Source organism: Eschrichtius robustus, chromosome 4 (genome assembly GCF_028021215.1).
Source record: "Eschrichtius robustus isolate mEscRob2 chromosome 4, mEscRob2.pri, whole genome shotgun sequence".
NCBI classification, from domain to species: domain Eukaryota; kingdom Metazoa; phylum Chordata; class Mammalia; order Artiodactyla; family Eschrichtiidae; genus Eschrichtius; species Eschrichtius robustus.
The window spans coordinates 76987351-77009784 of record NC_090827.1 but is presented as its reverse complement, the minus strand read 5'-3'; the positions used below and the strand labels follow the sequence as shown (position 1 = coordinate 77009784).

At 36.9% G+C, this 22434-nt stretch overlaps 1 protein-coding gene across 1 annotated transcript in view; it reads right to left on the bottom strand.

Moving 5' to 3' along the window:
- Positions 1-3549: 3549 nt before the first annotated feature.
- Positions 3550-22434, bottom strand: part of PDCL2 (phosducin like 2) — a 42351-nt gene continuing 23466 nt past the window's right edge. Inside the window, exons 4-6 of the mRNA XM_068542925.1 lie at positions 16761-16904; positions 7487-7695; positions 3550-3707 (exon numbers count right to left, since the gene is read on the bottom strand). Coding sequence (XP_068399026.1) covers positions 3550-3707; positions 7487-7695; positions 16761-16904 — 511 coding nt within the window. The remainder of the gene's footprint in view (positions 3708-7486; positions 7696-16760; positions 16905-22434) is intronic.

Sequence of the window (22434 nt, the reverse complement as noted above, 5' to 3'; positions counted from 1 at the left end):
TAAATTCCAGGAGGCAAGAACCATGTGTTTTCTTCACCACTGTACATGCAGCATCCATTTCAATGCTTGAGTTAAATGAATGATTGAATGAATGAATGAATGAGATGAAAGTTAAAACATGCTAGAAGATTTTTAGGATCATTCTTATATTCCAAATTATGATTGTAGGCAGATTATAGTCTTGTCAGGAGGTAAACTTAGCAATGTGTATTAAAGTACAAAGGAGAGATAAACTGAAAACGGTTAGTGTAACACTAGTACTGTGTTAGTAATTGAGTATTTGAGGACCCACAAGAATATATAACACTGTAATAGACACAGCTAACACCTGTATGAGAGGCTGCTGAATGAGGTCCAAAATAGGCAACAAAGAACATGAAGTACTCACCCTCTAAACAGCTGCTTACATTTGGACCCACATACTTACTCCTTCAGCCAAGACTACAAGCTGGACAAAACTGGACCTAACATGGTCAAAACCTCCCACTCCCACTTTCAGGCATATAAGCAGAATACATGAGAAGAGGAGGATGAGAGAATCATTGGAGCCATGTCTTACGAGGTTCCTGGAGAGCACTGTGGCTTTTCATTTCCCATTTATTCCCCACCCCACTCTAAGTTAAGTGAACAAGGCTCCAACAGAATCAGCTAGAGAAACTGCAGTGACTGTAAGAAGAGACTGGCATCTCATCTCTTGCAGATTGTTGATATGCTCTGCATCCAACTACATGAACAGGAGGATAGAGACTTGGAGAGAAACAGCTAGCCAGGAAGTTGGCTGGAATAATGTAACTCCTACAATTTGGCATGGCAAGGATATGTAAATTTCTACAGGGTCCATCAGTGCTGCGGAGAAAGTGCCGTCCGGGTTTGAAACATCTTGACACCTAAGGGGAAAAGAAATTCTAGCAGCAAGAGGCTGGTATACTTCTGGGAGTGGGAACTGAGAGAGATCAAAAGAGAAAGAGCTGCAGACTGATCGCCCGTATCAAGGAACCGTGCAGTGGAGAGGCTGCCTCTGAGTTTCTAGAACTCAATGTGCCCATTAAAGAGTGAACATTTTGATGCAATATGGATTGTATTTACCCAGTTAAGAGAAACTTATCCCTTTCTTCCTTAATCTCCCTCCCAGTCCCCAAACCACAGAGAATGGACCTTGAAAAGAGAGGGAAGTAATTGGCTAAAAACAAACTCCACCTTCCATCTTCAGAGTTCCTGAGTCACAAGTTCAGCCAGAGAACACTTGCCTGGGAACTGAGATTGGAGTTTTAAACCAGACAGACTTTTCATAACCAAAAGTGTGAGAGAAGAGTTAAAGAATATGTTCAAGATGTCTTTAGGGGACTTGCTAACTAGTGCAGCTTAATCAACTGAGGATCTCATTAACACAAAAATTCCAATTCAGCTAGTCTGGGATGGGGCCAGAGATTGCATTTCTAACAAGCTCCCTGGGGCTGCTGCTGATTCTAGGACCACACTTTGACCAATAAGAGACACTATAAAGTAGGGAAGGGAGTTTCAGTACAGCATGGTTGGCAGCAAGGAATAGAGAAAAATATTAGGTTGGCTATATGAAATATCCATTTTTGTAGGTCAAAAATGTTTGAATATTGGCAATTTCAAAAAACCTTTTAAGTGTTTATCCCAGCAAATAAAAATTCATTCAATAAAATGGGAAACAATATTAAATAATTCCCCCACATTCTAACAATTATTTATACCCTACTTAAGTGAGAATATATAAATGAAGTAGGGTATGAAATATTACCGACCTGTATTGGCAAGCACGAGTACTTGCTAGAAGAATGTATTTGTGTGTGTGTGTGTGTGTGTGTGCGTTACTTGAAAAAGGCTGAGGCTGGAATCAAAACCAGCCACCTCTAACATGCTATAATTTTATGAATTTTACAAATGTTAAAGTTTTCATGAACTGTGCTTGTATGTAAAAACTACTGCCACCTGGTGGATTTGAGTTAAGAGTTAAAAGAAATATGGATCTTTTTATTCAGACATCTTAAATACTTTTAGTACTTCCTCTGTTAATTTTAACTTAAAAATGGAAATAGGAAAATATGGATTTACTAAAAAAAGATTACATTTAGGGGAACCTTTTGCATTTAGTTTCAATTGGAAGGAAAATAATGTTTATACTTATATGTATTAGACGGCATTAAAGTTACATTTTAACTTTATGATAATATGGCTTTTCCCTTAATTTCCACAACTGTTTTATCCTCAATAGGAATTTTTCCATCCATTTGTTAGAGAATTTCAGGAGTTGGATCTTATAGGTAATTATGTCTCTGATATGTGTGCATAATGCTATAATAAAGACCACTGTGTGCAACTCCCAACTTTCCTTCCCTTCATCCCAATATGTATATTTTCAAAACCTTTCTTTGCTATCTCAGAAGGGGTCTTCCTGATTCTTTCCAAAGTTAGATCATTTGATTTTACCTTATCTGGTGAAATAAATTATCATTACCTTACTCAATCTGTATTTAACTTTCCTCTACTTCATCATTCTCTGCAGCCTCTGTGATCCCAACTCACCCCCAAGAACAGCAAAGAGCCTTTTCTGATTCCGTGTTAAACTGCCTCAATTCTCACCAATTTATTTTTGTAATCTAATCATTTAAAGTCTAGATTCTCTCACAGACATCAGTGAATATCCATAATCAGAATGATGGGTCATCAATACAAAAATAGTAGAAGAATAAAATCTGTTATTGAACTATTATTACATGCTGGATTTAACACCATTTTCTCTAAAAGTGGTGTTAATCATTAAGCCAAGATAAAACATCCTGCAGGTCTTCTTCAGTGTCCTCGTATTACATATTTTCTCATGATGAATTCTTCTGTGATTACTATTAAAACATAGGTAAGCCTCACAATATATTTTTCTCACTTCTCCTCATGATTTAGAACATACAGTTCTAATGATTCTGTAGCCTAACTGTGAGTGAGTATACTTAGTAAGTCAATATTTTCTAACTTAATAATAGAACAACTATTAAAAACTACAATAATGAGTGGAGAAGTTTCTTGTGTACTTTTCAGAATCTTTAAATTGCATTTTTTCTATTGATTGGTTAATTTTTTTAATAGGTAAGAGATTTCAAAGAAAAGTCGTATGGTCATAAATTTAAGTATTTTCATTCAAAGCCCCTAAATAATAGACTTTAATATTGATTGAAGTAAATTAAATGAAATTTCATGGTTCTCTTTCATCATTTTTACCCATAGGGCTCTTTGGAAGTGAGCAGGCAACACAGAGGACTTGTAATATTTTTGTTTTTGTCCAATAAGGACCCGAAAAAGGATAAATCACAAAAAAATATTAAGGGTTCAGTACAAATTCCAGTTTTGTTGGAGGCAATGAATATTCTAAAATACCTGAAAGTTTTTATAATGACATATAAGCTATAATTCTAATACAAAAAAGAAAAGAAATTGATTTATGAATTTTCTGATCTTTGATTATAAAGGCAGTGGCACATAAAATATTCCATATATAAACACTTTAAAGCTATTTATTAAATATTTCTATTTGGTATCATCATTATCACTGTTTGAACTATTAGTGTCATCATAAATAGAAGTGTTTCTAATTGAAGATACCATCACATCTACAATGACTTTTTTGGGGTTTTCTTCCAAATCAGTCTGTATTGCTCCAACTTCTGCTAGCTTCCATTCAAGTTCTGCAATAAATAATCCATCAATAAATCAGATAAAAATCTTGGAACATCTATATGAAACAGAAGTTGACTCTAATAAAATTAATGTGGAAATGATGATGTATTTAGAACTAGATTACAATGAAAGTACTACAATATCAAGATACACATTGGATACAGAAAAGTTACACTTAAAGGGAGAAATTATGGTTAAAATGTTTATTTTAAAATGACTGAAAATAGTGCTTTGAAAGTACAAATCAAGAAGTTAGGGAAGGGCTTCCCTGGTGGCGCAGTGGTTGAGAGTCTGCCTGCCGATGCAGGAGACGCAGGTTCGAGCCCTGGTCTGGGAAGATCCCACATGCCACGGAGCAACTGGGGCCGTGAGCCACGGCTGCTGAGCATGCGCATCTGGAGCCTGTGCCCTTTAACGGGAGGGGCCGCGATAGTGAAAGGGCCGTGCACCGCGATGAAGAGTGGACCCCGCACCGCTTGCCACAACTAGAGAAAGCCCTCGCACAGAAACGAAGACCCAAAACAGCCAAAAATAAATAAATAAATAAACTGGAGTGCTATCTAAATAAATAAATAAATAAATAAAAAGAAGTTAGGGAAAAAACCAAAGTAAACCCAAAGAAAGCAGAATGAGGCATATAATGAAGAAAAGACTTTAGCAAAAGTAGAAAAACAAAATCAGTAGAGGTGACCAACAAAAGCAAAAGTTGATTCTTTGAAGAGACTAATAGACACACCTTGGGCCAAAATGATCACAAGTAAAGGAAAGAAACCAAATAATATAAAGATTTTACATGGGGCATAACCAAGATAAAGATTTTAAAGCCATGAGACTACTATGAGAAAAAAAGTATGCCAATACATTTGAAAATTTTAGTGGGAAGATTTCAACAAAAATGTGAATTATGAAAACATATTCAAGAGAGAAACTGAAAAGAATTGAACTGATAACCAAAATCCCCCAACCCTGCAAATTCCTTATTTGTTAAATTTATTCCTAATCACTGTATAAATGAACAGACCATTTGTGAGGAAAATTACAAAATACACTTATGAGGAAAATTACAAAATATATTACATTATGAAAAGTAATACAATTGACCCTTGAACAACACAGGTTTGAACTGCAGGGGTTCACTTATACGTGGATTTTTTTCAGTAAATGTATATTATAGTACTACATGATCCATGTTTGGTTGAATCCACAGATGCAGAACTGCAAATATACAGGGCCAACTGTAAAGTTATGTGTGGATTTTCGACTGCATGGGGTCAGTGCTCCTAACCCCTGTGTTGTTCAAGGGCCAACTGTAAATATATTTATGAGGAAAATTACCAAAAAATGAAAGAAGACAAAAATAAGTGACATGCTATATCTTATTCATGGATAGGAACATTCACTATTATTAGGATATCGAGTCTCCAACAATTAATCTATAAATATAATTCTAATAACTAACCAACAGTATTTCTCACAGAACTTGACTAATTCCAACATTTATATTAAATTTTGAAAAAGACTTGCCCTACTAGAGACAACTCGATTGTTAGAAAGGTACAGTAATTAACACAGTGCTATATTGATTCAGGGATAGAAAAACAGACCAGTGGAACATAGTAGAAATTTCAGAAACAGATTGAAGCATTTTTTTTAATCCTGAAAAATGACACTGGAAATAGTAAAAGCCAGTGGGGGAAAAACACATCACATACATTAGGATGGTTACTATTTTAAAAAACAAAACAACATAACAGGTGTTGGTGTGGATGCAGAGAAATTACAACTCCTGTGTACTGTTGGTGGGAGTGCAATATGGTGCAGCCCCTATGGAAAACAGTATGCTGTCGCTCAGAAAATTAAAGTAGAATTATCATATGATCTAGCAACTCTACTTCTGAGTATACACTCAAAAGAACTGAAAACAGGGGCTAGAACAGGTTATTTGCACGTCCATGTTCATAGCAGCATTATTCACAACAGCCAAAGATAGAAGCAACAAATCTTTCCATCAACACATTAATGGGTAAACAAAATGTGCTATAAAAACATACAATGGAATATTATTCAGGCTTAAAGCCTTAAAAAGGAAGGAAATGCTGACCCATGCTACAACATGGATTAACCTTGAGGACATTATGCCAAGTGAAATAAGCCAGTCACAAAAGGACAAACACTGTATGATTCATTTATACGAGGTACTGAGAGGAGTCAAATTCAGAGGTAGAAACCAGAATGGTGGTTAACAGGGGCTGGAGGGAGCAGAGAATAGGGAGTTACTGTTTAAGGATATAGAGTTGCACTTATGCAAGATGCAAAGAGTTCTAGAGATGGATAACGGTGATGATAGCAGCACAACAGTGAAAATATATCAATACTTAATGTCACTTAAAGATATACTTAAAAATGATTAAATAAAATAACATTATTTATAAATTAAGTCCCAGGTATGTAATGTATACCACAATAACTACAGTTAATAATACCATATTGTATATTTTTAAATGGTTAAAATGGTAAATTTCATGTTATGTGTATTTTACAATTAAAAAATTTTTTTCAAATATAACAATTTTAAAAAGCATGGACCAGATAACACGCTATTAATGATAGTGATTGCTTAGTGAGGCAGGGAGGGGAATAGGATTAGGAATGGAAATACAGGTAACCTCAACAATATCTGTACTGTTTTTTCAATAATAAACAAATAGCTGAAGCAAACATGAACAAATGTTCACATTTGTTATTTTTGCTAATGATTACATGAATATTTACTATATTATTGTCTGTATTCTTATGTAGTTTTTAAATTTAGAGGATAAGGTACAAGCTGAAAAAACAAGGTAGTAAAACAAAGAGGGGCCTTAGAGACTGGGAGAAGGAAAATTCTGGAACAATCAAAATACTGGAGGTCTTAGTAAGGTCAAAAGCAGTTTTAGGGGAATGAGAGAGTGAAAGAAAAGCTGTTAAAAATAGCTATTCACAATGGCTTTAATACGATTGTCTGAGAGAAAGATTTTAATAATACAGGATTAAAGCAGTTCCAAGAAATGACTAACTGAAGAATATGGTCTTAGAACTAGGTTAGAAAGTAAACATTATTAAAAAAGGTAAAAATATAAAGTCCTGTGCTGTGTACTGTCAAAAAGAAAATAGTAGTAGGCATAGTCCTTGTACCTGTTAGGGAGACAAAATTCAAAGGGAATTGGTTAACCAACAAAATCTGACAGTATGTAGGTAAGTGGAAAATAAGTTGTATAGAGAAGATATGCTATGGAAATTCAGTAGAGAAGATGAAAACAGATTATAAATTGGTCCAGAATCACATAATGGAATAAATGGTAACCTAGGAGACCCATGAAGGAATAGGGTTTGGATGGAAGAAAAAAGTAGGGTAGGGTATTTGGGGTACAGGGAAAGAGTATGAAACAAAGCATAAAGCCATAAATGAGTTAAGTGCGTCTGGGGTAGTGGTTGAAGACCAGCCTGGCTGGAGCAGCAGCTAGGAAGCACTGAGAAGTATAATTGTACAGACGGGCTGAAAGTTTCAAGCATATGATTCTGAATTTTTAACTTATTTGAAACAAGGAACCATTAAGGATTTAAGCAAATGCGTGTTATGATAGTATTACCGTAGGAAAATTAATCTGGAGGCATCTAAGAGGAAAAAGAAGTAAGAGGAAATAAGAAATAAGAGGAAAAACCTTAGGTTTCATGCAAATAAACTTTCATGATATATGTTAATTTATAGAAGTTTTTTTACAAATGAATTTAAAAGTAACATCATTACCTTCCAGCTTGAGACTTATCCCTCCACATTCTATAATTCCAATGAATTTGCCTTCTATCTGACCATTTTTATAAACAAAAATTGTTGGTAAACAATTGTCATGGTAGTGTTGAATACAGCTATTCACAATGGCTTTAACAAATTTAGTTTCAGGAAACTTTCTTGCTAGGAGACTAAGATGCTGGTTAACCAATGAACACACTGGGATGCTAAAAAGAGAAACAGTACACACAACGTCGTTAAAAAACAAGATTACTCATCTCAATCTAATAAAATAAGTGAAACATCTCCATGACAAAAATATATCTTTAGATATTCTTTTAATATAAGAGCATATCAATTGCTATCCTCTATTTTTACCTTTAGTAATGATGAACTACAGAATTCTCTGATTTTTTAAAAAATCTATTTATTTATTTATTTGCCTGCACTGGGTCTTAGTTGTGGCACGCAGGATCTTCGTTGCAGCATGAGGGATCTTTTAGTTGCGGCATGCAGTTTCTTTAGTTGCATCTTGTGGGATATTTAGTTGTGTCTTGTGGGAGCTTTAGTTGCACCTTGTGGAATCTTTAGTTGCACCTTGTGGAATCTTTAGTTGCATCTTGTGGAATCTTTAGTTGCATCTTGTGGAATCTTTAGTTGCATCTTGTGGGATCTAGTTCCCTGAACCAGGGATTGAACCCAGGCCCCCTGCATGGGGAGCATGGAGCCTTAGCTACTGGACCACCAGGGAAGTCCCAAGTTCTCTGATTTTTATTACAAACACCGTTATAGCCTGGGAACGAAGCTTGCTACCACGGGAATTTGCTGCCTAACTGAAGCTAACCACATCTGACTTAGCATCAATTTAATCGAGCCAGTTCCTAGTTTATAGCACATGGCGGGGGGTGGGGCAGTGGGGGGAGGAGGGAGAAAGAAAAAAGAAAAGAAAAAAACAGGACATATCTAGGGACTCCTTAGCAGCTCTGAATTGCAACAAAGGGATCCCAACTCTTCATCAAGGGTTTATTTCCACATGAGATCATCACATCTGAAGTTCTTATTTCAAGCTTCCTTGAATTCCTTTGCTCTAACAAACTTCATCCATCCTTCTCTTTGACATGCCATATCCTGTTCCTCATCATCCAGAACTATTCTTCATCAGAAATTTAAAATTGATTGGAAATGTAACCAAAACCTACAATTCTTCCTGCTCTATCACTTAACTCTCATTACACTCACACTTTAATTAGTCCCTTTTCTCTCAGTCTATCACTCACTCACAGATTTATCAAATTCTTTCAAAGCTAATCCTCTGCTTTATCCCACACTCTTTCCATTTCCTATGGGGCCTTTATTTGTTATTCTGCTTCCCTCTCTTCCTGTTTTCTTAACCTTTCCTTCTCCACTTTACATAAACATATTCAAATTACTAAATTTTTTAAAAAGCCCCCTCTCACTCTCCCTCTAATAAACTACTCTCTCTCCTTCTGGTCACAGCCTAGATGAAAAAGATTTTAAAAAATCTCTATGTTCTGTTCACTTCCCTTGTTAAAGGGCTCTCCTTTTTTGACTTCTGTGATAACACTTTCTATTAATTTCCTTTTTACTCCTTTGACTTCCTTCTTCTGTCTATACCTCAAATGTAGATATTCCCTGTAATTATGTCCTAGGCCCTTTTCTAATTCTAGACACATTCACTGGGCAGTCTTATCCATTCTGATATCAACAGCTGATGAACTTCATCTCCCCTCCTCCCTCAACCAAAAAAAAAAAAAAAAATCTGATCTTTATCAGTATTTTCTTTAAAAAAAAAAAAACACCGAATTTGATACATGTATTTCTACTTTGTATGCATTTTCTCATCATTAATATAGAGCATATCAAACAACAGTGTAGAGGAAAGAAATATTTGTGTGAACTAATGTTAATTAGGGAAAAGTTCTTTAAACAGACAAAATTAGTACTTTTTTCTCTTGTATTGTACTTTATATGTCCTTTCAAAATATATATATATATATAATGTTTAATTGACCTCTTGTACTATACCATAAAAGCATCTTATTCCCCTTTGTATTCTCAACTCCTAAAACCTGTCACACCTATAGTTGAAGTCGAAGCTCTCTTAACTGAGTGGCTCATGCCAGGGCATACTGCATGCCCCAGACAGGTGGTAACCCTTCTGGACTTTTGTCTGTTTTTTCCCTCTACACCTATTTATGCCCATTGCACATTTTGTTATAATTAACAAATAAATAAAAATGGGACAACAAAAATCATTGTAGTTCTTAAGAAAATCAAATGCATGCTTTGGAAAAACTTGATAAGGCTGAACCACTAAGAAAAAAATTGCAGTTTAGTTCATTGTAGGCCAGACAAACATAAATGATAGAGGAAGAATAAGGATTTCTGCACTCAAATTGCTTCGCATGTACTTTTGAGTTCTTGCTCCATTTTTAAACAAACCCTGAAAACTGAAATCAATGGTAATGCGCTAAGTCTTATCAATATTTGGGGGAAGACTTGTATATTTTTTAATTTGGCTTTTCTTTACCAGTTTCTGGCTTTTATCCTCAATATATTTTGCTAAACTTGTTTCACAAATTAAAAAAACAAAAATCTCAACAAAGTGGGTATAGAGGGAACGTATCTCAACATAATAAAGGCCATATATGACAAGCCCACAGCTTATGTCATACTCAACAGTGAAAAGTTGAAAGCCTTTCCTCAAGATGAGGAACAAGACAAGAATGCCCACTCTTACCACTTTTATTCAACATCATATTGTAAGTCCTAGCCAGAGCAATTAGGCAAGATACATAAATAAATAAATAAATGGCATCCAAATAGGAAAGGAAGAAGTAAAATTGTCACTATTTGCAGATGACATGATACTATATGTAGAAAACCCTAAAGACTCCATCAAAAAAAAAAAAAACTGAATAAAAGAATTCAGTAAAGTTGCAAGATAAAAAAAATCAATCCACAAAAACCAGCTGTGTTTCTATACACTAATAATGAACTATCAGAAGGAGAAATAAAGAAAACAATCCCATTTATAATTGCATCAGAAAGAATAAAATACCCAGGAATAAACTTACCCAAGGATGTGAAAGACCTGCATAATGAAAATTACAGGACATTAATGAAAGAAATTGAAAAAGAAACAAACATGAAAGATACTTTGTGCTCATGGATTGGAAATTATTTTTGTTAAAATGTTCATAGTACCCAAAGCAATCTACAGATTCGATGCAATCCTTATCAAAATGCCAATGGAATTCTTCACAGAAAGAGAACAAATAATCCTAAAATTTGTATAGAATCACAAAAAACCCAAATAGCCAAAGCAATCTTGAGAAAGAAGAACAAAGCTGGAGGCATCTTGCTTCCTGATTTCAAACTGTATTATAAAGGTATAGTAATTAAAATGTTATGGCACTGGCATAAAAATAGACACAAAGATCAATGGAACAGCATAGGGAGCCCAGAAATAAACCCACACCTTATATGGTTAATTTATGACAAAGAAGGCAAGAATATACAATGGGGAAAGGACAGTCTCTTCAATAAATGGTGTTGGGGGCTTCCCTGGGGGCGCAGTGGTTGAGAGCCTGCCTGCCAATGCAGGGGACACGGGTTCGTGCCCTGGTCTGGGAAGATCCCACATGCCGCGGAGCAACTGGGCCCGTGAGCCGCAATTACCGAGCCTGCGCGTCTGGAGCCTGTGCTCCGCAACAAGAGAGGCCGCGATAGTGATAGGCCCGCGCACCGCGATGAAGAGTGGCCCCCGCTTGCCACAACTAGAGAAAGCCCTCGCACAGAAACGAAGACCAAACACAGCCATAAATTAAAAAAAAAAAAAAAAAAAAAGACCTAGGCCTAGAACTGCCAATTCATTATTAAAAAATAATAATAATAAATAAATAAATAAATAAATAAATGGTGTTGGGAAAACTGGACAGCCACATGCAGAAAAATGAAACTTGATCCCTATCTTACGCCATACACAAAAATTAACTCAAAATGGATTAAAGACTTGAATGTAAGACCTGAAACCACAGAACTCCTAGAAGAGAACATAAGCAATGACATAGGTCTTGGTAATGATTTTTTGAATCTGACACCAAAAGCAAGAGCAATGAAAGCAAAAGTAAATGAGACTACATTGTACTGAAAGGCTTCTGCACACCAAAAGAAACTATCAATAAAATGAAAGGCAACCTACTGAATGGGAGAAAATATTTGCAAATCATATGTCTGATAAGGAGCTAATATCAAAATATATAAAGAACTCATATAACTCAATAGCAAAAAAACAATCTGATGTAAAAATGGGCAGAAGATCTGAATACACATTTTTCCAAAGAAGACATACAGACGGCCAAAAGGTACATGAAAATATACTCAACATTATTAATCATCAGGGAAATGCAAATCAAAACCACAGTGAGATATCACCTCACACCTATTAAAATGGCTTTTATCAAAAAGACAGGAAATAACATGTTGGCAAGGATATGGAGAAAAGAGAATTCTTGTGCACTGTTGGTGGGAATGTAAATTGGTACAGCCACTATGGAAAACAGTATAGAGGTTCCTCAAAAAATTAAAAATAGAACTACCATATGATCTAGCAATTCTACCTTTGGTTATTTATCTGGAGAAAAAAACACTAACTCGAGAAGATACATGCACCCCCATATTCATTGCAGCATTATTTACAATAGCCAAGATATGGAAACAACCTAAATGTCCATCAATGGATGAATGGACAAAGAAATTGTGGTATATATACAATGGAATATTACTCAGCCATAAAAAAGAACAAAAATTTGCCTTTTGGGACAACACGAATGTACCTAAAGGGTATTACGATAAGTGAAATAAGTTAGAGAAAAGCAAATGCCATATGATCTCTCTTATATGTGGAATCTAGAAAGAAAGAAAAAAAAAGCCCATAGATACAGAGCACAGATTGGTGGCTGCCAGAGGTGGGGGAAATGGATAAAGCTGGACCAAAGGTAAAAAAGTCAAAGCAGGGAATCACACAAAAATAATTTTAACTTAAATATTTTATTTTCATCTGACATATATAAACATACATTAATTTAGTAATCTTTGATATTGGCTCATGAGCTGCTCATCTATAGCTTTTCTCATCTAAACTACACCATAATACATCTGTATTTTCTCAGTGCACTCAGCCCAAAAAATCTCCCTTTCCTCTACAATATCTAGTAAGTAATCAAGTTATATTGATTCTACCTCCTAATCTTATACCGAACCTCTCCTCTCTTTCTCTACTGCTCTCCTCCTTTCCTGTCTCATCTGAGCAACATCAGATTGTCCTAAGTGGTCTCTGTGTTTCCAGTCATGGTTCCCCAAACCCATCCTAGACCCTACTGACAAAGTTGGCTCAGCAGGAAAACCTCATCATGTAACAAATGCCCTTCCCTCGATTGTAAAATCCTCCAGTGGCTCCTCACTGCCTTCAGGATAAAGTCTGGGCTCAGTGTAGCTTTCAAGGTTCTCTGTGGTCTGGCTCCTGCCTATCTCTCCAGCATTATTGTCTGCCTGCCACCATATTACTCAAGGTCCTCTAAAGCAAGATGACCCCTCTTATTTCTGTACCTTTGTTCAAGCTGCATACCCCATCGGAAATACCCCATTCAGTCTGTCTACTTCCTCCAACTCTGTAAACTCGGGGAATCTTTTCTTAATTTTTGAGGCCAAGACCAAGAATTATTTCACAGAAAGTTCTGTACTTCCACCCTCCAAGAGTAGAACTTACTACTCCCTCTTCAGTGCCTTTACTCTACTCTGTATAGAATTCAATCATAGCACCTAAAAGACATTATTATTACATCTAATTGTCTCCCTCTACTGAAATTTCTTTAATGGGAGAGATAGATGCCTTGTATGCCTTTGCACCTCCAGCATCTACAAAATCCTCAGAAATCAGCTTAACGCTAAGTGATGTTATATATCAATTTATGTAACAAAAAGCTAAGAGAAAAACAAATTCAATGCATTATATGTTTAATTTACATTTCAGAATATATGTATACATATATATCCTGGTAAGTATAACCTGCTACAAATCTAGATACTGCTTTATTTTAGTGGATAGCATACTAAAGGTCATATTAGAAAAACACGTACTGCCTAACTTAAATCAGTTTTCCACACAAAGCAATGACATAAATACTTTATAAGTTTCAGTTTCCCTCAAATAGGTGAAATGAACCCACAAATATCTAATTTAGAAGAATTTTATGATTACTATCACAATGAGAGCTGAGTCGGTGGTATGACCCACTTATGGGGTGGGTGGTGTTAATGGCAGAAGGCAGGTGGGCATTGGTGGTGGCAGTGAAAAGTACGGAATTAGGAGAGTATGGCACAATAGACTGCAGTGCAGGGAGAAAGTGGCTACTTGAAGGCAGTTCTGACAGCAAGCGGTAGGGAAAAGACTTGGTGTTGGGGTTCAAGGGCCAGAATTGAACCCCAGAAGAACTGTAAAAACTAAGGGAGACCTCTGACATCCAAAAACAAGTTAAGGGCCTTGTTTATGATATTTGAGGCTCAAAATATACAGTTGAGTACAGGAATAATGTAGAAGCCCCAGATTAGAACTTGGACACAGGCGTAAGATTGAATAAAATCGAAAACAAGACTGACTTGAAGTTAAGCCACTAGGTTCACTGGCCCAGAGTGAACTAGATCCCTTTAAGGTACCCTAAGCAGGCTGAGCCTATAAACTTAATGGCAAAGAGACATTAAAATTACAGAACTTAGGAATCTAGTTAAAAAACAAACTTTTACCCTCCTGTAAAATTTTTAGAAGGCAGCTAGAAACACAAATTTATCAGTTATACTTTACAATATTAAAAAGTTATTAAAAACTAGACTTTTCTAAAGAACATGTAACATAAATAGTTGTTTTCTGTTTTATAATTTTGATTATAGATTAATTTTCTTAATTTTGTACCAACACACTAATACATTTTCTTAATGTCAAGAAAACTAATTTTATTTTTTCTGGCTGCGCTGGGTCTTAGTTGCGGCACGCGGGATCTTTGTTGCGGCACGCGGGATCTTCGTTGCGGCGTGTGGAATCTTTTAGTTGCAGCATGCGAACTCTTAGTTGCAGCATGTGGGATCTAGTTCCCTGACCAGGGATCGAACCCGGGCCCACTGCATTGGGAGTGTGGAGTCTTAGCCACTGCACCACCGGGGAAGTCCCAAAGCACGTATTTTATGTAACTATCTTAGATTGCCCCCCAGGAACCTTCTGAGAAGGTCATAAATACTTAAAATATTATGAAAACAGATTCTTACTCTTTGAGTCCATCAAAGCATAACAGTTTGAAACAGCCTAGATGAGACTAAAACACATTCAACCTCTTTTATGAATTTTTGAAAATTATTGGTCAAAACTAGTTATTTATCTAGAAATAACCATTAAAGTAAATTTTATACTATGGTATGAGCATTCAAAACCAACATCTATTCTGCTAATCAGAATGGGTCTCAGAAAAGACATTCAGTGAATCACTTCAGTATATAACATTTATCACACACAGATCCCAGTATTATAAATGTCAGTGTTTCTCATACCTATTTGTGAAGAATGAAAATCAGCAGCATTTACACATTGGTTTTACCATGTAAGTGGTATAGGTAAAATGGGAATTGATTCTTTCTAAGGCTTTAAACTACTCAAAAATTAATTACCAATCTCTTTAGTTACAATAAAAGTAATGTCTTCTTTTATGGGGCATGGTGTCCTATTAAAATTTGAGAAACTGGTGAGTTGGTAAACAGCAGGGTTCTAATTTGCCTAAGTTGCTCTGTTCAGAATTTCTCTGAGGATCTGAAGAGAGAAGAAATTTTTTATACAGAGAATGAGATGAGGACATGAGGGCTACTGTCATGACCTCTGTTCCTATTTGGCTTGGAGCCCAGGCAGAGGGGCTGGGACCAAAAGCTAGAGGGGCTGTTTCCATGAGAGATGTGTGAAACTATGGGAGCTGGCAGCTCCTCTGGCCGGGAGTTAGGGAAAAGTCCACTCTTCCTGGTAACTGTTACAGCAGGCTGGTGAGGCCTGGGGACATGTGGGTTATACTTAATACAACTAGGCACTCTAAAATTATCTGTTTTGGGGGAATAAAGGAATGCAAGGGAATTATTCAGTTAAAAGAGACTTAAGAGCGGAATTCCCTAGTGGTCCAGGGGTTAGGACTCAGTGCTTTCTCTGCCATGGCCCCAATATCTGGTCATGGAGCTAAGATCCTGCAAGCCATGTGGCTTGGCCAAAAAAAAAAGAGAGACTTAAGAGACCTGATATATCCAAATGCACTGCATGATCCTTGATTGGACCCTTGTTCAAAAATATATGTATTTATGAAAGAGATTTTGAAGTCAGTTGGAGAAATTTGAGTAAGGACTGCCTGGGTATTAGGTGAGAAAATGGTTATATAGAAAAATGCCCTTATATTTTGAAGATGCATGCTGAGGTACTTCAGAGTAAAGCATCGTGTAATTTATTTTGAAATGGTACTACAAATACACACACATACACATATAAACAAAATGATACAAATATGGCAAAATGTTCATTGTTGAATCTACCTGTCTGGTATTTAGGGTGCTCATTTTATCATTCTTTTTACTTTTCTGTATGTTTGAAATTTTCTATAAGTTTTTTTAATTAACTGTCAAAGAGTACTTATTTTTCTAAGAAGTATGACAAGTTCTTTAAATTAAGACATGAAAATATATTAAAATACCTAATTTAATCCCTGAAGCCAATGACTCTACACATATATTTTTCTTTATTTATTTTTGGCTGTGTTGGGTCCTTGTTGCTGCGCGCGGGCTTTCTCTAGTTGTGGCACGTGGGCTTGTCATTGCGGCGGCTTCTCTTGTTGCGGAGCACGGGCTCTGGGCACGCAGGCTTCAGTAGTTGTGGCACGCAGGCTCAGTAGTTGTGGCTCACAGGCTCTAGAGCGCAGGCTCAGTAGTTGTGGCGCACGGGCTTAGTTGCTCTGCGGCATGTGGGATCTTCCCGGACCAGGGCTCGAACCCATGTCCCCTGCATTGGCAGGCAGATTCTTAACCACTGCGCCACCAGGGAAGTCCATATTTTTCTTTTTTTAATTGAAGTATGGTTGATTTACTTTATTTTTCTTGATTAATCTTTGTTATATGCTTTATAAAACATTAAAACCAGAAATACGTATATTAAAAATTGGTATATTAGCCTTTTGCAAAAAGCTATGGTAATTACCTTGATCTGTATAGGTGAATTATAACCCACACATCCTTTTCTGCATTTGTGACTTCATTCACATACTGATTTCCAGAAATTTCTCTTAATTCCCCAAATTTTTGTTTTTTCTTAAGAGCTTTCCATTCCTGTAACCGCTTTTCTCTAGTTAAAAAAAAGAAATTAAATTACATAAGAATATTGTTATATTCTTAAGGCCATCCCCATATACAGTAATAATTTAGAGCAATGAATGTAATGCTAGTACATATCAAACACTTTAAAGAATAACTATTAACGGCTTTACAATGCCAGTTTCTCTTTTTATATGGGCATTTGCTTTATCATGGGTATTGTAAAATATAAGAAATTAGCTATTGACTTTATTTTTGTTTAAGACTAAGTCAATCATAGCTATAGAGAGTTTATTTAGACATTGGGCCAACAAATGCTCATATACAGCTTAAATAAATAAAGGGAGAGTATACATAATAACTAACATTTATTGAGGGCTTACTATGTTGCTAGGTGCTGTTTTAAGTGCGTTAACTAATCTAATCCTTGCAAAAACTTTATGAAGTTAGTACTATTACTATCCCCATTGACATGCTCTTAACTATCATGCTAAGCTGACTTTCAGTTCAAAGCCTTTGTGAATAGATGCAATTAATTGTTATAAATGTATTGCAGGTAGAGAGGTGGTAGAGAAAGAGTGATTATGATATGGACTCTAAGGTCAGACTGAACTGGGTCTAAGTGCCAGCTCCCACTTACTAGTAGCGTGGACTTGGGCAAGTTATTTAATCTTTCCAAGCTTCAGTTTCCCCCAATGTGAATAAAGCTAAAATCTGCTCTCATGGGATTGTTCGGGACTAAGTGTAAACATATAAATTTCTTAGGGCAGCATCTAGCACACCATGAGCCTTTCATAAAGGTTACCTAGTTATTCATCTATAGAGAACCTTAAAACTTTGTTAAACAAATCTCAAAATTTACATACTTTGATTTAGCTGTTGAATACTTGAGTTTATGAAGCAAATCCAAATGGTTCTGACATATCTGCAAGTATGTTAAAAGTTACTGACTGTGTATCTCTAAGTACCTGGAAGTACTTACTCCCCTTCCTTCTCTGGGTATTAACTATATTTTCTTGTTTTCTGTACAGTAAGTCCTCTACATACGAACGAGTTCCATTCTGAGAGCACATTCATTAAATCCAATTCATTTGTAAGTCCAACAAAGTTAGCCTAGGTATCCAACTAACACAATCGGTTATATAGTACTGTACAGTAAAAAGTTTATAATACTTTTCACACAAATAATACATAAAAAACAAACACAAAAAATAAAACATTTTTGATCTTACAGTACAGTACCTTGAAAAGTACAGTAGTACAGTACAACAGCTGGCATACAGGGGCACTTTGGCATCTTTGAAAGTTCGCAACTTGAAGGTTTGTATGTAGGAGACTTACTATATTCAGCTCTGGCATCTGGGGTCTTCCTGATCCTAGAGAGACTGCCCCTCTCTGAGCTAGCTAGTTCCCAAAGATAGCAAACACTCACCAGAAAGCACAGCAAACCAACCGATCCAGAGCCCAGTCCCTCAACTACCTCCTTTACTGGGCTGAGCCACTATCCCCCTGCCCAAATCATACCCTGGGCTTGGTACCACACAATTAGAGATAGGCACTACAGTCCAGAGCCTGCCAAACTTTTTTCAAACTAGCCAGTCCTAAGTCTGCTTACCCTGCCTAGCTCATCTTTCCCACAGAAACTACATAAAGGCTCATATCCATGTTAGCCTCTCCCTCCTCCTGCCTCTTGACCAACTGGTGCTTCCCTGTGTGGCCCTGCATTGTGGGGCATGCCCCCTACTCTTGAGACCTGTGAATAATAATGGCAATTATCTCCTGATCTGTTGGCTTCACCATACCTGAATATATACAAAATCCTGGGTCTATTTTAAAACACTGTGTCCTTATTTCACATATTAGAAACATGTCCAGTAAGACTACTCACTTTATATAACAAGTAATGCAAGCAAAATTAAGCCTAGAGGAGAATGTCAAGAATAGTAATCCAAGTCTAGGGCCCTCTCAGTTTTCAAACTGAAGGTCTTCAATTTTCCTTCTACTGGCCCAGATATTCAGAACTTACAGTCACTCCAGAGAGCTTCGGGGAGCCCTATTTTGTTTGCATTGAGTATTTGGCATCACTATCGTTAACGTCCCTCAATTTGATCTCATTGGCTTAATATCTTTGAGAATTTTCAAAAAGTTTTTGTTCCAGTGATGGCACTATGCCCTACTTAATGGTGCAGCTATCAACGACTTTTCTTCTTCCTCCACTCTTCCACCTTCTCCTCCTCATTTTTCTTTACTTTCAACAGAATTGGGCAGGGAAAGACATAAAAACCTGGGTTAGCTTTGCCATCAGGAAGTGACAGAGTGTTCAATGGCCTGCATTTTTCACCTAACAGTCATACCCCTTGTGATTCAGTCGCATAAACAGAAAGCCCTCTAGCTATTTTAAGCAGCAAGAAGCTTAATCGGAGGAATTAAGTGCTTTACAAACTTAATGGAAAGATGAAGGAGGAGGCTCCAGACTGGGCTACCAGGAAGACTCCCAGAACAACTTTGCAAAACTGGTCTGCCAAGGGGACAGCTTTCTCCGCTGCAATCCAGACACTGGGGCACCTGGAACTAACGTTCCAATTGTGCCCTAGTATCCCCTACTCTGGCGATCAGAAAACCCCTGTAACAGTTGTCTCTAGGAACCTATCTCCTTAGCAGAGACTGGGAGAAAATATTTGCAAAAGTCGTATCGGAACTGGACTGTTACTTGAAATATACAAAACTCTAAAAACTCCACAATAAGAAAACAACCTGATTTTAAAAATGGGCCAAAGGTCTTAACCTCACCAAAGAAGACACACAGATGATAAATAAGCATATGAAAGGATGCTCCACATCTATGTCAACAGGAAAACAAAATTAAAACAATGAGAGGCCACTACACACCTATTAGAATAGCCAGTATCTGGAACACTCGTAACACCAAATGCTGGAGAGGACTGGAGAAACAGGAGCTCTCGTTCATTGCTGATGGGAATGCAAAATGGTATAGCCACTTTGGAAGACAGTTTGGCCGTTTGTTTTTTTTTTTTTTACAAAACTAAACATACTCTTATCATTTGATCCAGCTATCAAGCTCCTTGATATTTACCCAGGGGTGTTGAAAACATCTCCACACAAAAACCTGCACACAGATGTTTACAGCAACTTTACTCATAACTGCCAGAAGTTGGGGACTTCCCTGGTGGCGCAGTGGTTAAAAATCCACCTGCCAATGCAGGGGGGGACACGGGTTCGATCCCTGTTCTGGGAAGATCCCACATGCCACGGAGCAACTAAGCCTGTGAGCCACAGCTGCTGAGCCTGCGCTCTAGAGCCCGCAGGCCAAAACTACTGAGCCCACAAGCCACAACTACTGAGCCCGCATGCCATGACTACTGAAGCCCATGCACCTAGAGCCCGTGCTCCACAAGAGAAGCCACTGCAATGAGAAGCCCGCGCACCACGATGAAGAGTAGCCCCTACTCGCTGCAAATAGAGATAGCCCATGCACAGCAACGAAGACCAAATGCAGCCAAAGATAAATAAATAAATAAATAAATAAATAAATAAATAAATAAATAAATAATTGCCAAAAGTTGATAGCAACTAAGATGTCCTTCAGTAGGTGAATGGATAAATAAACTGTGGTATATCCAGATAATGAAATATTTTTCAGTGCTAAAAAGAAATGAGCTATCAAGCCATGGAAAGACACGGAGAAACCTTAAATGCATATTACTAAGTGAAAGAAGCCAATCTAAGAAGGCTACATACTATATGATCCCAACTATATGACAGTCTGGAAAAGGCAGAACAGTGGAGACAATACAAACATCAGGGGTTGGCAGGGGAGAGGAATGAATAGGCAGACCACAGAGGATTTTTAGGGCAGTGAAAATACTGTGAATGGTACCATAATGATGGATATATGTCATCATACATTTGTCCAAACCCAAGAATGAACTGTAATGTACATTATGGACTTTGGGTGATTCTGATGTATCAGTGTAGGTTCATCAATTATAACAAATATATCACTCTGGTGGGGAATATTGACAATGGGGGAGGTTATGTATGTGTGGGGCAGGAGGTATATTAGAAATCTATACCTTCCATCAATTTTGCTGTGAACCTAAAACTGCTTTAAAAAAAGTCTTAAAGTTTTTTTTTTTGTCATTGCTCTTTTGTTTTGGCTTTAAATGAGGAATTTGCTTTAAATCAGCACTATCAAGATTACTACAGAATTTTCTCTTCTTAAGAATAAGTAAAATTTTAAAAGGCTACAGGTTCCTTTTTCCTTAGATCCAAAGTGACAGCAGAGATCCTGGAATAATACTAGAATTTGGTGACCAGAATTAGAGTTGTACTTTTGATGTGGAACATGCAAGGGAAAGAACTTCTGTGTATAATATCTCTTTAATCTCTGTGGCAGAGACTGTTTGGGTGTTCATCAGTATAGCTTCCTCTTCCAGGACTCACAGGAAGACTATATTTGCCAGCATCCTTGGCAGTTAGATTAGGGCCATGAGACTGTATTACGTCCAATGGAACATGTGTGAAAATGATATGTACATTTCTATGACTTATCCCTGAAATGTCCCATCCCATCTTTCATACTGTTTTCCTGGTCCACAAGCCTGGATGTTAAGGATTCTGAGATGATGAAGCCCCTAATGAAATGTTCATTGCAGCACTATTTACATTAGCCAGGACATGGAAACAACCTAAATGTCCATCGACAGATGAATGGATAAGGAAGATGTGGTACATATATACAATGGAATATTACTCAGCCATAAAAAGGAATGAAATTGGGTCACTTGTAGAGATGTGGATGGACCTAGAGTCTGTCATATAGAGTGAAGTCAGAAAGAGAAAAATAAATATCGTATATTAACACATATATGTGGAATCTAGAAAAATGGTACAGATGAACTTATTGGCAGAGCAGGAATAGAGACGCAGACGTAGAGAATGGACTTGTGGACACAGTGGGGGAAGGGGATGGTGGGATGAATTGGGAGATTAGGTTTGACATAAATACACTACCACATGTAAAATAAATAGCTAGTGGGAACCTGCGGTATAGCCCAGAGAGCTCAGCTCAGTGCTCTGTGATGACCTAGATGGGTGGGATGGGGTGGGGGGTGGGAGGGAGGTCCAAGAGGGAGGGGATATATGTATACATATAGCTGATTCTTTTCATTGTACAGCAGAAAGTAACATACCATTGTAAAGCAATTATACTCCAATTAAAAAAAAAAAAAAAATAGAGCCCAGGTCCCTAGTCATCACCTGGAGAAGAGCTGCTCAAAAGAAGCTTGTAAAACATGCATCATCTGTGAGTGAGGAACTTTCCTGTGTGAAACCACTGAGATTTTGCACTTGTTTGTTACAGCAGCTAGCATTATCTTAATAAATTCTGCTGACGTGACTGTATCAATAGATTTGTGATTGTTGAACGATCCTTGCATTCCTTGAATAAACCCTAATTATTCACTATATATGATTATTTTAATACACTGTTTTATTTGCTAATATTGCATTTAAGATTTTTGCATCTATGTTTCAAAAGT